Genomic DNA, 15,921 nt, shown 5'->3' on the forward strand with positions numbered 1-15,921 from the left:
AATGGTAATGCTATATAAGATCTTACACCAAACATTGATATATACTGAGCTATAAGTTCCTTGAGAATTGCACTTGTTACTACATGATACATTTAAAAAAAATATAAACTCACCAAAACACGATCTCCAGTCCGTAGATCCTTGTCTCCCTTTTTAACTGACCCACTGTCTGAGAGATTTGATCCTGACTCATTTCCTGTCTTAATGGCGCTGTTGAGCACACTTTCCCGCAAAGGCACAATACGGGTAGTCAGGGGTGGTGTGGCAGTTCCAGAATGCAGGGATAAGTTCTGAGTTGTCAAGGATTCCACAGAATGAGAGTCACTTCCAGTACCATCTGCTACAGGCTGTCGAGTTAACTTAGAAGGCCGTGTAAAAATCCCTTGTAACGGTTGGCATTCAAAATAGCGAACTCCACTTACAGACCCATCATTTTTTCCTACAAGGTCATCGAGAACAACTCCTGCCCATTGCCCTGGGGCAAACTGGGTTTCTCCCAAGTATTGTACGACTCCAGACTTAACTCCATTGACCCATACACGCTCACCAATTACAAAGTCTCCTAGGAACTCATCCCCTACTTCAGTGATCTTTGAGCTTGATTTTTCAGGACCAGCTGATGAGGTGGAACCCTGTTTGAGGGGAGAACCTGTACAAAATTAAGGAAGGACGTCAACTTAATGCCACAGCGTTTTACAGGAACACAAGCAAAATTTTAAATAAAGCAGATTATAACTGAAGTTTAAAAAAATTGTTGTCACAGACATAAAATGTGGACAACAATGTCCTTACCAGGTGTACACATGTTTTTCACCCACAGAACTAAACTATGCTCACCTGAAGATAGCTTCTGCTTACAAATGAGCAGATAATGCAAGTGTCTCTCCTGGTTGCATTGGATCCCCATCATTATATTTTAAACCATCACATTTTTGCAGTTTATACACCAATTACCTATTTAATGTTGGTCAATGCCAGGGGTAGATAACATGTGGATTTCACCTAAGGATATGAATAGTGGTTATAGTGTTTTTTCCTCCATGCAATTATAGTATGGCATTAAAAATATATACTTACCATCAAAAGTAATCGTTTTTCTAATTTTTCTGACCTTCAAAAAAAAATTATACCCGATACAACTAATAAAATGTTAAAATAGTAAAAATAACTCTGCAAAAATGAAAACAACAAGTTCATCCATCTTCAACCATGAAGGGCTCGGCACAGACTAAGCAATGATAGCGGGGAAAGCCCTTATATAGGCTTTCCCATTCTATGTCAGCTATTGCAAACTGGAAAATTTCCCACGCTTTGAAATATAAGTAAGAGCACTCTAATCGGTTGGAAAGTAAACAAACAAATTAGAACCCTCTGACAGCCAAGACTTAAGAGAAATCTCACTTCTCAATGAGTGGGGTGGGGGGGACTAGGTTCTCCCCTTGATAATTATTAATTGGACCCCCAAACTCACGCCAATGGGTGGAAGTCGGGTTGACTCTAGGTCCTCCGTTCTGAATATTATACTAGCCCCCACCAGTGGTCAGAGGGGGAATAGGGTTCTTCCTCCTTTATTTTTTGGTATATCCACACCAGCCGCATGGCAGTAGAGACATAGGGAGTTATCAAACCTCAATTACAGTAATATGTAGTTTATTATTGATCCCCATAGACTTTTTATTTATTTAATAAATGTATTCAATTTTTTTTTATTTTTTTAATGTAGAGGCTATCTAGCAATTAAACCTTGCACCGCAGAAGGCTTTTTAAAACTATTTCCTGCTAGCTGCTAATGCTGTGAATGATAATTTGCATACATTGTATCCTACTGGATTCAAACCGGTGCTTTGTGAAACCTCTGAATCCCATACTTCATATAGGATTTAGATGTGAAAGTACTGATTTTAATCTGGATACCAAATGCATCTGGGCGATTGTTGCAGATTCACTTGGGCCAAATTCCGACCTCATTTGGCTTTCATTTGTCTTTCCGATGTTTAGTGAATAACACCACCAGGGTTTGTGAAACTGCTCAGAAATGGTTTAACATACTGCTACCAAAGACTTTTGCCCAACAAACACTACAAATGCCAACAACAAATAGGTTGACATTTTTAAGAACAATTCAATTTTGCTCGGGAGCGGAGCCTGACTTCTGTGCAGACGTGCTGGGCTCGAGCTCCCGCTTCCCGTGCTGCTTTTGTGAGGATAATCTTGGTAATTTAGCAGCAGCTAAAGCTAAAAGGCACTATCCTGATCCGAGGGGCACGGGGCAACTACTCAGATCCTGGAATCGCGATTTTTGCTCAGCTGAGCCCCGAGTCACCCTGCTGCGGCCTACAGTGGAAGAAGTGGACGATCTTTTCACTCCTGGATGCACTGTTTGATCCTGCTGTGCTACTTGGACCGGTGGGGGATATCCCTGTCCCCACTGGACACACTGGGGCAAAGTAACCTGCACATACCTCATGCTCTGCATAGAACACCGATGGCTGCACACGGCACCTGCCTCTCAGCAGGATGAATAGGGCTTGCACGCACCGTACCATGGCTCAACGAAATCAACAGTGCAGTGCCTAGATTAAATATTTCAAAGCTTTTGGCTGTGGATTCTGAAGCGCGAGTGGATGGCCCTAGTTAAGTGGCTGGAAGAAGTGGAGTGCTGCAAGCAGTTGGAGCAGGGCAAACGTCTCCTGGACACAATTACACAGCAAGCACCCGGTAACTCTGCCGCACGCCTGCCTGGGCCGAGAGCCCCCCGAGGCACTGCCTCCAAGCATCAACCACCAAACGGAGGATTACTCGCCAAAAACAGCGCACACCACCAGTGTCCTCTGTTTACCCTGGAAGGGGGAAGGACTTGGCTCATGTGGGTTACCGAATCCGTGGACTAAGGATGTTGGCTCTCACACAGGCCTGGGGCAGAGGGAAAACCCTGATCTGCTGTACTTCAGCAAAACACTACCTGATAACCCCTGTACACACACCACTTCAGCCACTGACAGGGATAGGTTGAGTCAGATACTGTGTCTGCTGCCTGTGATTCACCTGACAAGGGTGGCTTACATATTGTTGGTGTTCGGCATCTTTAATACTTGTACTGCTTGCTCTTATACTCTTATGATTTGTTTCCATTTACCTATGATTTCTCTCACCCTATTACACATGCATATTGCAGAGCGGAATGCCGTTACCTGAATGCGGGGGCATCCAGTGGCTCTCATACATTACCTGTTACTCTTGTACTTTAGCACATAACTGTCCGTAATCTATATGTCTGGGCCTTTTTCTTTTTATATGTATGAAAATCTTACTAATCCTACAACATGTTTGTCTAGCCTGATTTTCACCTTAATTACAAAATTGTGTCATACCCTTAAGTTGCCACACAACATTGTATTTTAGGAAGCATTTGCATATTTTATGCAATTTGTACTTTTCTGTAATCTTACACATGCTTGTTATCGCTGTTGTGGCGCTACGAGATCCATTGAAATTTTCATACACTGCAAAAATATATATATATTTTTAAAAATACTAAATTAAATAAATCGTAGGTAAAATTGTAGGTGGCAATGGTATACTGAATGTATTGTATATCTGCCTGTCTGCTTAACTATATTTATATGGCACATAAGCAGAGCAAACCCCGCTGCTTCATGCTACATACTGTGTGAAACATATAATTTACTTGAAAACCTACCTGCTTTGTGCTAGCAAAGAAACCAGCATAGCAGGGCATTTAATATAACTCACAAATCGTCGTTTTCTGTCTCTAGAAAGCTATCCAACATAAAGGAAAAAGCAAAAAGGTGTCTATGTTTAGCGCACTAACCTATGCTCCTAACACCAGTGTTAATTTTGGCAGCAAATTTCAATTTAGTTTTAGTCAGTCTTTTGTCAAAAAAGCCATTTTAGTTTTAGTCGTATTTTAGTCATCTGAATTGTGTTAGTTTTAGTCTAGTATTAATCGACTAAATTTGATCAAAATTGTCAGTTGACACTTCCTAACACCCTAAAGGTCTTCTAAACAGCAAACAGCAACACACTTCCAGAAATCCACTCACAGAATTTTGTTCCACAGTGTAAAATAATTAAAGGGACACTATAGTCACCACAACAACTACAGCTTATTGAATTTGTTCTGGTGAGTAGAATCATTACCTTCAGGCTTTTTGCTGTAAACACTGTCTTTTTAGAGAAAATGCAGTGTTTACATTACAGCCTAGTGATAACTTCACTGGCCACTCCTCAGATAGCTGTTAGAGATCCTTCCTGGGTAATTTTTCAACTGGTGTCTGTTCACCTGTTGCTTTCCAGCGAACATTCTTTAAGCGGTCCGCACGCATGGATGGCCTTTAACAAAGCTTTCAACACATTATGCATGCGATTTTGGGCACAGGTAGTTCAGGGTTCCCCTGCTTTACAATGGAACCAGCCTACAGATCAAGGCGCTTTTCTGACACAAGTCCAAAGCCCAGGGGGTGGTGACCTCCAGAGTGACGTGGTCTCTGGACCACTCACGCCCTCGGAGGACTGGCCTTGTTGGACTGTTCTGGGAAGCAGATTTGTGTACCAAGAGTCAACGGATTTGTGGGCATCATGGGCCTGCTCATATTTTGGCCTGGGGCCAGTGGAAGAGAGGACTCATGGGTTGGGGTGTACTCAGGACTCTGGCCAGAGAGGCTGAGCAATATCACAGAGTCGGGAATTGGGTGAATTTGAGTTCCTGACAGCATATGTTACAAAAGTATACTCACCACTTTTGCATTATGTCCCTATTTTCGTTTTCTTTATTTACTGCTGTATTTTGGCCAAAGTGCAGCTGCTAATTGTTTGCTCCAGTGGTATACATTTCGTGGTTTTGAGCTGTTCTACATGTACTATTCTATAATTTCCAAATTGTGCAGAAATTTGGACATGTATTGCATAACCTTGTTGACACTCATATGTTTTATGAGGACATGTCTTTATCTAACTGTGTTGGTGTCAATGCACTACAATTTTTTTTTTTTTTTAAATATATACATGTGGTAAAAAAAAACAACCTCTCAGCTTCAGTTGGAGTTTTTTTTTTTTTTTTTACAACATTCCTGTGCGCTCACTACCACTCACTGTTTAGCAAACAGGCCACTTATTAATTATATACTTTTTAATTCGGTGAATTTCAAATTTAAGGTCAAAATAGTCTAACTGGAAAAATTCAGCTATGATTTCAGTTTGTCTACTCTGGCCTTAAATTTAAAATACACTTTGAATTCCCTTTGAATTATCAGAGTAAGCACCCTAAAAGATACAACAAATCTTTATTTTACATCATTTTAATCCATTGCTATTTTTATTATTTTTATTTTATATGATTGCCTTAGCACACAATTCTAGCTTATGAACATTTTACCCTGATGAAATAATGATTCTCTTTTTCTTAACGATCTGCTCTTTTTATTCCACGTGATGTTATTGTTACATTTTAAATTTGCCAGAAAGAGGAAATTAAAATGGCTGTTTTTTTTTAGAGCGGAGTACTGGATCTTAGTAGCTGTTAAAAGCTCTTTGTTCTATTCTCCTTGCAGTTTTCACGGCATGCTATAATCATTGCTTCCATGCTAAAAGGCTGGTGCTCACTGGTACAAGGGAATCTTTTGTTCCCACATGAAAAGAAAATACACATTTGCATTAAAATGAGTCTGCAATAAATTATGTATCCTTGTACAGCCAACTGTGCAGTTAAAATACTTTTTATATGTTTAGTGTTGGCATAGGACACAAGTTAAAATATAAAGAACAAACCTAAAAAGTCTGGGAATTAATTGACTTCATTCATACGAGAATGTTCGTATGTCCACTGAGAAAAGCAAGCCACTATAGTGTATGATGATGTCATAGGATGTATAACAAACAAGATCCAGCACACTCACTCATTCACTAAACAGCAATTTAAAAGATCATAGATTGCAATAGTTAAGTTTTTTTTACAAACACCTAACCTAGTCAAAAATAATGGGTTTTTCGTTAAAGTATATGATCATGCATTGCATATACCTGCCAGTAGCATCTCCAGGATTCATATTGAGGGGGTGGGGGGCAGGGGCACATGAGGGGCCAAGGACAAAAGTATGGGGGTAGTTATAAAACGTGTATATGTATTTCTCCCTGGTGCCTGTGATTTGTCAGCCCTTTGCTAAGCCGCGCAGGAAACACTGAAGCTGGCCGCCGCGGGGAGCAGTAACCTTCCTGCAATTCCTCTCTGCTCCCTCGCATGCTGTTTAGTGACATGACGTCACTCTGGCCTGGGCATCACTACAGAGAGCGTGCAAAAACTGCAGAAAGATTAGAGAGGAGCCCCTGGACACCAGGGAAAGATCCACTCAGCTGTCCCAAAGGTAGGGAAGCTGGGTGGATTAAAATTTAAATAAAAATAGCAATTTGTGAGTGTGTGAACAAATGTGTGTTTCTGTGAGTGTGTGTGTGTGTGTGTGTCAGTTAGAGAGTATGTGCCTGTCAGTGTATTTCTGTCAGAATGTGTGTGCCTCTGTCAGAGATTGTGTGCCTGTCAGTGAGTGCATGTTTAGGTATCTACCTCCTTTGATCGCATGAGTAAGGTGTTTTTACAAACCTTTTTTCCGACACTGTGCCAGTTTTGTGGCTACTGGACCCGCCTCCATGGCTGAGTTTATTAATGACAAGACAAGCTCACTGACCCACACGCTCACTACAGACAAGCTCACTGACACACACACACAGCTCACTGCAGACAAGCTCACTGAAACACACAAACTCACTACAGACAAGCTTACTGGTATACACACAAGCTCACTACAGACAAGCTAACTGACACACACATGCTCACTACAGACAAGCTCAGTGACACACACAAGCTCGCTACAGACAAGCTTGGGTACAGGGGAGGTCACAAGATGACAGGTATCTCTCATGGAGCTCAAGACTGCTCCCCTACACAGAGACTGACCCATACACACACACAGACTGACACATACACACACACACACAGACTGACCAATACACACTCACACAGACTGACCCCCTCCCCCAACCCACACACAGACTGACCCATACACACACAGACTGACCCCCCACACACTGGCCCTCACACACACACAGACTGCCCCCCCGCACACAGACTGACCCACCCCGCATTCAGAGACTGACCCCCCAACACACACACAGACTGACCCATACACACACAGACTGACCAACCCACACACACACAAACTGACATTCACACAGACTGAGCCCCTCCAACACACACACATACTGGCCCCCACACACAGACTTACCCACACACACAAACAGACTGACCAATACACACAGACAGATTGACACCCCCCAAACACACACAGACTGACACACCCCCACACACACACACAGACTGCCCCCACACACACAGACTGACACCCCCCCCACACACACAGACTGACACCCCCACACCGACTGCCCCCACACACACAGACTGACACCCCCCCCACACACAGACTGACCCATACACACAGACTGCTCCCCCCCACACACAAAGACTGACCCCCCCACACACACAGACTGACTCTCCCACACACACAGACTGACCTATACACACACACAGACTGACCCCCCCCACACACACAGACTGACCACCCCCACAAACACAGACTGACCCCCCCCACACACACACACTGAATGACCTATACACACGCACAGACTGTACAATACACACACAGACAGACTGACATCACCCCCCACACACACACACACACAGACTTACCCCCACACACGCACAAATTGCCCCCCCACACACACACACACACATAAAGACTAACCCCCCCCCCCCATGCCCCCACACACACACAGACTAATTTACACACACTGACTAACACTTACCAGCAGCTGCCTGGGTGCCTCATTACCCCCACATTCTGTGCAACTAAGCTTCCTCTTCCTGTCTCTCACCTGCGCTGCTCTCGATGACCCAGCAGTTCCTCCCAGTACAGTGCCCCCTCTGGCATGTGGGAACTTCCGCCTGGGATTCCATACTCACCTCTGTGCACTGCCGACAGTCCGGAGGGTCCATAAGGCAAGTGTGGGAACTGACAGCACTGCTGTTGCAGCTTGTGAAGGGAGACTTTTTTACATTTTCCAATTCTGTTTTTTTTTAACTACAATTTGCTGTGAGTTGGTATCATACTTTGGACTTGATTTAATACTTTTGGATTAGCTATTTTATTTATTTTTAAATATCAAAATATTAAATAATGTGAAAAGCTTATTCAAAAATATTAAACAAAGGCCTTTATAAGATACTATATGAACATAAAATAGAGCTAACCATAAATCTTGTATGTTTGAAGGAAAGAAGGAAAGGGATTTGCAATACGTCATGCTAATGCACTTTTAAGCAGCACATTACATAGCTTTAAATATTCAACTCCTTATGCACGGAAACTGGGACCTGGAATACGTATGTTTTATTCTACACTTAAAATAAAAAAACAAAGCTAGTTTTTATCAGCACAACATAGTCCACAATTTATTTTTATAATTAGATATTCTCTAGGTAAGTTCTCACTGAATTGTGGTGAAACCCTAATTGGAAAAATGTATGCCAAGAAACTGTGATATAGCAGAGGTAAATGCACTGGAAGAACACTCTATACTCTCTTAATCCCTGCATTTACAATTCACTGACATCCTTTCCCTGGTGCATTTAAAGGAATACTATAGCGTTAGGAATAGAATCTTGTATTCCTAAAGCTATAGTGTCCCTAGTGGTAAAATCCACCCCTTCCTCTGCAATAGGCCAATTCAATGCTCATAGGCCAATACATAATGCACATACTTAGCAAGTGCCTTGAGCGCATTCACACTTTCCCCATAGGAAAGTATTAAGTCGATGCTTTCCTACAGGGGCTTCCACATCACATAATTAAATTTTACTAGGTCAGTGCAGCAGCAAGCTCCACTAAAGATAGACGTAACCTTGCAATGTAAACAGACTACTTACCTGCTCCCTAGATCCAATTCCCTTGCATCTCATCCGTACTCTGTCTTCTTCTCTTTTTCCACCTCTCACTAAAATTCTCAATCTCTCTCTCTCTCCTCTGGTATATTTCCATCACCCTTTAAACATGCAACTGAAGCCCAATCTTGGTCCTAACTCCCCATCCAACTATCGTCCTATCTCGCTACTGCCTTTTGCATCCAAGATCCTTGAAAGAGTTGTGTATGCGAGATTAACAGACTTCCTCGAGTTCAACTCTCTGCTAGACCCGCTTCAGTCTGGTTTCCGCGCTAAGCACTCTGTGGAAACGGCACTGACCAAAGTATCCAATGATCTACTCGCTGCAAAATCTCGTGGTCACTACTCTATCCTAATTCTCCTTGACCTGTCTGCGGCTTTTGACACTGTTGATCATCAACAGCTTCTTCTCATCCTCCGCAATATCGGTCTACAAGATATTGTTGTCTCCTGGTGCTCCTCCTACCTTTCCCAGCGCTCTTTCAGTGTTTCTTTCTCTGGCTCTGCTTCTTCTCCCCAACTCCTCTCTGTTGGTGTCCTCCAAGGTTCAGTCCTTGGTCCCCTACTGTTCTCCATCTATACTGCCTCCCTTGGTAAACTCATTAGCTCCTTTGGCTTCCAATATCATTTCTATGCAGATGACACGCAAATCTGCCTGTCCTCTCCTGATCTCTCCCCGTCCCTCTTGACTAGTGTCTCTGACTGCCTCTCTGCTATTTCTAACTGGATGGCTGCCCACTTCCTTAAACTAAACTTGACAAAAACTGAAATTCTGGTCTTTCCTCCCTCAAGTGTTGTTACGGTGCTACCATCAGCTCCACCACGCAGGCTCGCTGCCTAGTTGTTCTCTTTGACTCTGACCTCTCCTTCAAGCCTCATGTTCAATCTATCGCCAAATCCTGTCATTTCCATCTCAAAAACATTGCGCGCATCTGCCCCTTCTTAACGCCAGATGCGACTACGGTGTTGGTCCATTCCACTGTCCTTTCTCGCCTTGACTACTGTAATCCGCTTCTCAGTGGTCTAACGTGCTCCCAACTTGCGCCGTTACAGTCCATAATAAATGCGTCAGCGAGGCTCATCTTCCTGTCCGCCCGCACCTCCCATGCCTCACCCTTCTGTCAGTCCCTACATTGGCTTCCTCTAAAATATAGAGCTCAATTTAAAATTCTGGTTCTTGCTTTCAAATCTCTACATAATGCTGCTCCCACCTATCTATCCTCCCTTATACACAAGTATGTCCCGTCTAGGCCCTTACGATCTGCTGAAGACTTACGTCTATCTTCTGTCCGTACTCCCACCTCTGATGCTCGCCTTCAAGATTTCTCGAGGGCTGCACCGTTCCTGTGGAACTCGTTTCCCTCCTCCGTTAGATGCTCACCCAGTCTCCACTCCTTCAAAAAATCATTAAAAACCCACTTCTTCATAAAAGCGTATCAATTAAACTGTTAATAGCTCCAGACTGATTCCTCTTCTGCAACTGTCACTAGTCTAATACTATCCTTACCTTTTTGTGTCATTTTACTCCACTCCCTCTGGCATGTAAGCTCATTGAGCAGGGCCCTCAACCCCTCTGTTCCTGTGTGTCCAACTTGTCTGGTTACAACTACATGTCTGTTCATCCACCCATTGTAAAGCGCTGCGGAATTTGATGGCGCTATATAAATAACATAATAATGAAGTGATATGTTGGACTATAGTGTCCCTTTAATGCTAGAGTATTCGGCCAATGTTACCCGTTGACCTGGGTGCAATCCATTTTCTGTTCTGTGTCTGTTTTCTGTATTACACCCTCTAGTTTAGTTTAAGGTTGGGGCAGGAAAATGCATGTTATTAGATGTCAACTTTAAACCAGTTACCTCTTTCAGGCTCAGTGTGTTGTCTTGTTTGGATTTATGCCCGTATACATCTATTGCACCATTGTAACCATTTGCAACATGGCAGTGGTGAAATATGCTGCAGCTACATTATGACAATCATTGGAGACGCCGCCAGCAGGAGAAGGAAAATGTGGTATTTTGAATGATTTTAATGTAGTTCACGTAAAGGTTTCTGTTATGAAGCAGAATGTGGCCATTGATATCTGGCAGGGATTCGGCATGCAGACATTTAGTTACAGGGCTATATGTCTTCCCTTGCTCCAGATCTGTCACTTACTGACTTTTATAGGGCTGAAGTAATGGTGTTCATTGAGAATCATTGCTTTACCTCAATGCTCCAAAACCAAAACTGTTTGTGATCTAAAGGTAAAATAACAGACTGCCATTTATGCATCTGCAAAGTAGTGATGAAAAGAGGAGTCCCTTTAAGGCCAAAATAGTTGCGCTCGATGCATTGGAGAATGTTTCCAGTTTGGTTATCTTAGCCTAAAATTTTAATTTCTCTGGTGAATTTCTGACAATTCAAACATAAGTGTATAAACAGCCATGCACATGTGCAGCTGAATATAGATTTATTCCTGGAAAAAAAAAATTAACCTAATTCAATAGCAAACTAATAGAAGCTGCATGGTGGCTTTGATGAGCATGACTAATTTATAACTTTTCAATAATTAACTTATTTCTGAACGATGAACAACAGATTTCATAAAAACATAGCTCGTTTGTGGTCCCTTTAGAAGCTGCAGTTAAACCCTGAAACCAAAAATATAATAAAATTCATTGGTGAATGTATTATGTATCTACAATGTATTATATCTAAATGGGGAGGCAATTTCAGCTTTGTGTGTATTTTTATATATTTATTTTAGGAAGAGAGTTCGTAATGTAATAAAAATAAAAATAAAAAAACGTAACAGAGAAACTAAATTGCTCTCATTTCAGATTCCGGCAGCAATGTAATTGTGCCTTTTGTGTGTAATTAGTTTTATAAGTGCTGGATGCAGCATAATGTAAATATTTAGAAAATCTGTTTTATCTTAATTTTAAAAATTGCCATATATGACGTTCCACATCATGGCAGGCTAAGTTTTTCTCCTGATTCATATTTTTGCTGACATTAATCATGAAGGCTTTAGCACTTCCATTTCTGACCCATGACAATCTATAGATAACACTAGCAGTAAAATTAAAGGGAAATCTAGAGAAATAGGAAACCCTGTATTGTTGGTTTTGAGCATACTCTTTTTCATTTAAGGGTGTTGTGTAAATATGTACAATGGAACTCTAGAAGACGAAACAGTGGGGAAATGGAACAACTTGTGTTGGTGGTCAAATGGCATTAAATTATGCTAAAGGTCAAAAGGGAAACTGTACCCATCAGCCAGAAAGACTTTGTCATAGAGCCAAATTCTGAGTCAGCTTTGGTGTGATTTAGTCTAGTAATGCAAGCAACAAACACATACTGATATCAGAAATGATTCAATCTTACCATGAAATATGTTTCACGTAAACATATTACTTATTAGTTTAGCAACCCTAGTAAACACTGAATTGTCACAACAGAACACGCCAAACACCACAACAACCTATGCTTATTGCATTTGTTATACTGCGAGTAGGTGTTTCCTCCTGCCTCCCGACACACAGAGGCTTAAAGGAACATTCCAAGCACCATAACCACTACAGCATGTTGCCCTGGCCAAGTACACTATCTCCACACTTCCACTATAGCCAATAGAGAGAGTGTGAATTGGAAGTTTGGAGGCGGTGCCCTGGCGGACCTCAGCTAAGAAGTCTCTACCTACCATTGGGGAAGCCAAGGCACTCTTGGCACAACAACCCCTACAGCATTCTGTAGTGGTTATTGTGCCTGGGATGTTCCTTCAAATTTTATGTGAATTGCAAAAATTACTGCAGTTACAAGACATCCCCTCACTCAGAGATATTACAGAAGGAAGCTAATGCTTCCTCTTTGCCGTCAAGTACTTGTATGGAATATGTCTGCTGAGCAATTGCACACTGTGGCCATAAGTTAAAGGCACACTCCAGGCACCCAGACCACTTATGCCCATTGGAGTGGTCTGGGTGCCAACTCCAACTACCCTTAACCCTGCAACTGTAATTATTGCAGTTTTCATAAACTGCAATAATTACCTTGCAGGGTAAGTCGTCCTCTAGTGGCTGTCTATCAGACAGCCACTAGAGGGACTTCTGTGTTCTTAGAACAAGAAAAGTGTGTTATACGATGCTGGATGTCCTCACGCTATGTGAGGACCTCCAGCGACGCCGAAATCCCCATAGGAAAGCATTGAATAATGCTTTCCTATGGGGAGGTCTAATGATTGCCGCGCATGCGTATTGGTCTCCCCCGCTGGAGAGTAGGCGTAGCCTAACCCAGCGCCAAGTGACATGGGCGCTGGACTCTGGTAAGTCACTGAAGGGGTTTTATGAAGTTTTAATAATACATTGTAAAACATGTTAGAAGTCATATATATTTAGTGTAGGGAGGTCTCATGTATGTGAGATTATATATGTTCTGAGGATTCAGTGAACTATCAGAGAAGACCCAAGACAGCCTGTCAATCCTAGTGAGTCACTGACTGCAGCAAATAATTTCTTCAGCAGTTAAAGGGTAAAGTCCATAAATATGAAGTCCCAGGGCCAATTTCCCATTTAATAAATATTACGGGTTGAATTTGCTGTAAGGCACCCTGTGAACCTACAAAGAATTCAATTATCAACATTTAAAAAGCAATTACTGCAATATCAGCAACAAATGCATTGGAAAACATATTGGTATTATTAGCAACACAATAAAATATTATCAAGTCAGAAAAGCAAACAAAAGAAGATGAATTAGAGAAATTTGCAGCAGTGTATAACTAGTTTTTATTCAAGCTGAATTTGCGTTGTTAAAGGAGAAATATCTGTGTTCCATTGATATTCTTATACGGGTTCAACATGTTGACTTATGCTCATTGCAACGCCATTTAGCTCAAGTAAGGGGCATCTTTTTAGACATTACTTTAAAAAAATTACCTTCCTTGGAGCTGGTGCCACCTGTAACACTTGCTCCTGCAGAAGACCTGCCGACCGGACTGGAGTGCTTCGCTCCCCTCCCTGGGATTTTAAGTCCACTTGGTTTCAGCATTGTTACAGCAATAAACGCAATCGGTCTCAGTCCAGCTCACAAACAGTTAGGGTTTGTCAGGCTTCTCTGCAGTGGAGACCACCTTCCATATTTAGAGATCTAGAAATTGAATAAAACAATTCATGTATGAGTAACAAAGAAAAAAAACATGTATCTTATAGACCAAACATTTCTTCATTTGCAATCAACTCAGATTCCTAGGTGTGTCTTCTCAAACTGAAATCTAAACATGTTTCCCAAGTTTCATATGCTGCTACTAATCAGGCTAGAGATTGGACCTCTTGCCGAAGGATACATTTGGTAGGAACAGTGCATCAAAGATGTGACTTAGTCATGTTCTCCAAGAAAGAGTGACAGCATCTTGTTCTAGGTACAAGGCAGGTAAATGTATTGGACCAGCCATCAGTACACCTTCGTCAGTAAAAAGGAGCATCCCAGATCTCTGTTAATCCAGTTAACAACTTTATTATACCAACATGGATAAAATGAACAATCATGGATTTAACTTTGTTTAAAATGTTCACAGCATACTGTGGTAATATAGCCTTAAAGCGGCACTGTCATGCCGAATCCCGTTTTTTTTTTTTAACCCCCCTCCCGCCTCCACTACATCCAATCGACCCCCTGGGTCACCCACAAATGCCCCTAAGCCCCCCACATTACCTATTTTTTATTCTTTATTTTCTGCCCCGATCTATATTCAGGGCGCCGCCATCTTTGTGTGGGTAGATGATGTCCCTGTGGGACACGTCATCTGCCCACACTAGACAGACTGTGAGATTCCCGTACATGCCCAGTGAAACACCTGGACATGCGAACGGGAATTTCATCTATTCATTCATTCATCAGACAGACGAATGAATGAATAGAAAAAAATCAAACGAACAAACAAACACCGAATATCAGTGTTCGTTTGTTTGTTCGGTTTATTACAAGGAGGGAGCTACCGGCGTGCAGCTCCCTCCTTGTAATATGTAAAGACAGAAGCGGCAGGGAGCTGTGCTCCCCAACACTTCATAAGCCCCCCAGGTCCCCCCCTCACTCTATGGGGGTCAATATGACCCCCATAATAGCATAAGGGAGATTCAAATCTCCCCAATGCCCCTACTCGCTATACCGCAAGTAGGGGCATGTCCACTAAACAGTGAGCAGCCTGTGGCTGCTCACTGTAAAAAAAAATGGTAATGGGGGGGGGGAACCTACTGTCCTCCCCCGCCGGCCCCCACCCCTGGGCGGCGGGTGGGGGCCATAATGGGAATGAGGGGAGGGGGAACTACTGTCCTCCCCCCCAGGCCCCCAGCCCCCAGGCCCCCACCCCTGGGCGGCGGGTGGGGGCCATAATGGTAATAGGGGGGGGACCTACTGTCCTCCCCCCCGGCCCCCACCCCTGGGCGGTGGGTGGGGGCCATAATAGTAATAGGGGGTGGGACCTACTGTCCTCCCCCCGGCCCCCACCCCTGGGCGGCGGGTGGGGGCCATAATGGTAATAAGGGGGGGGGGGACCTACTGTCCTCCCCCCCGGCCCCCACCCCTGGGCGGCGGGTGGGGGCCATAATAGTAATAAGGGGGGGACCTACTGTCCTCCCCCCCCGGCCCCCACCCCTGGGCGGCAGGTGGGGGACATAATGGTAATGGGGGGGACCTACTGTCCTCCCCCCCGGCCCCCACCCCTGGGCGGAGGGTGGGGGCACTAAGTAAATTCCCCCCCCCATTAAGGTGACTAGGGGTCCCCAAGCCCCTAGTCACCCACCCCCCACCCAAATAAAAATGCCCCTACCTACCCCCCTCACCCTAAAAAATAGTGAGGGGGGAATAAAATTGCTAACCTGTAAAGTAAAATCAAACTTACCATTCAACGTCTTCTTTTTTCTAAAATCTTCATT

General features: G+C 43.2%; 1 protein-coding gene across 2 annotated transcripts in view; it reads right to left on the bottom strand.

The window, feature by feature from the left end:
• Nucleotides 1–15,921, bottom strand: part of CLIP2 (CAP-Gly domain containing linker protein 2) — a 117,878-nt gene that overhangs the window by 66,254 nt on the left and 35,703 nt on the right. For both annotated transcript variants that reach the window (XM_063457415.1, XM_063457416.1), the window contains exons 2-3: nt 13,927–14,137; nt 114–649 (exon numbers count right to left, since the gene is read on the bottom strand). In XM_063457415.1, coding sequence (XP_063313485.1) covers nt 114–649; nt 13,927–14,038 — 648 coding nt within the window. In that variant the 5' untranslated portion in view covers nt 14,039–14,137. The remainder of the gene's footprint in view (nt 1–113; nt 650–13,926; nt 14,138–15,921) is intronic.

This window comes from Pelobates fuscus, chromosome 1, assembly GCF_036172605.1.
Source record: "Pelobates fuscus isolate aPelFus1 chromosome 1, aPelFus1.pri, whole genome shotgun sequence".
NCBI lineage: Eukaryota > Metazoa > Chordata > Amphibia > Anura > Pelobatidae > Pelobates > Pelobates fuscus.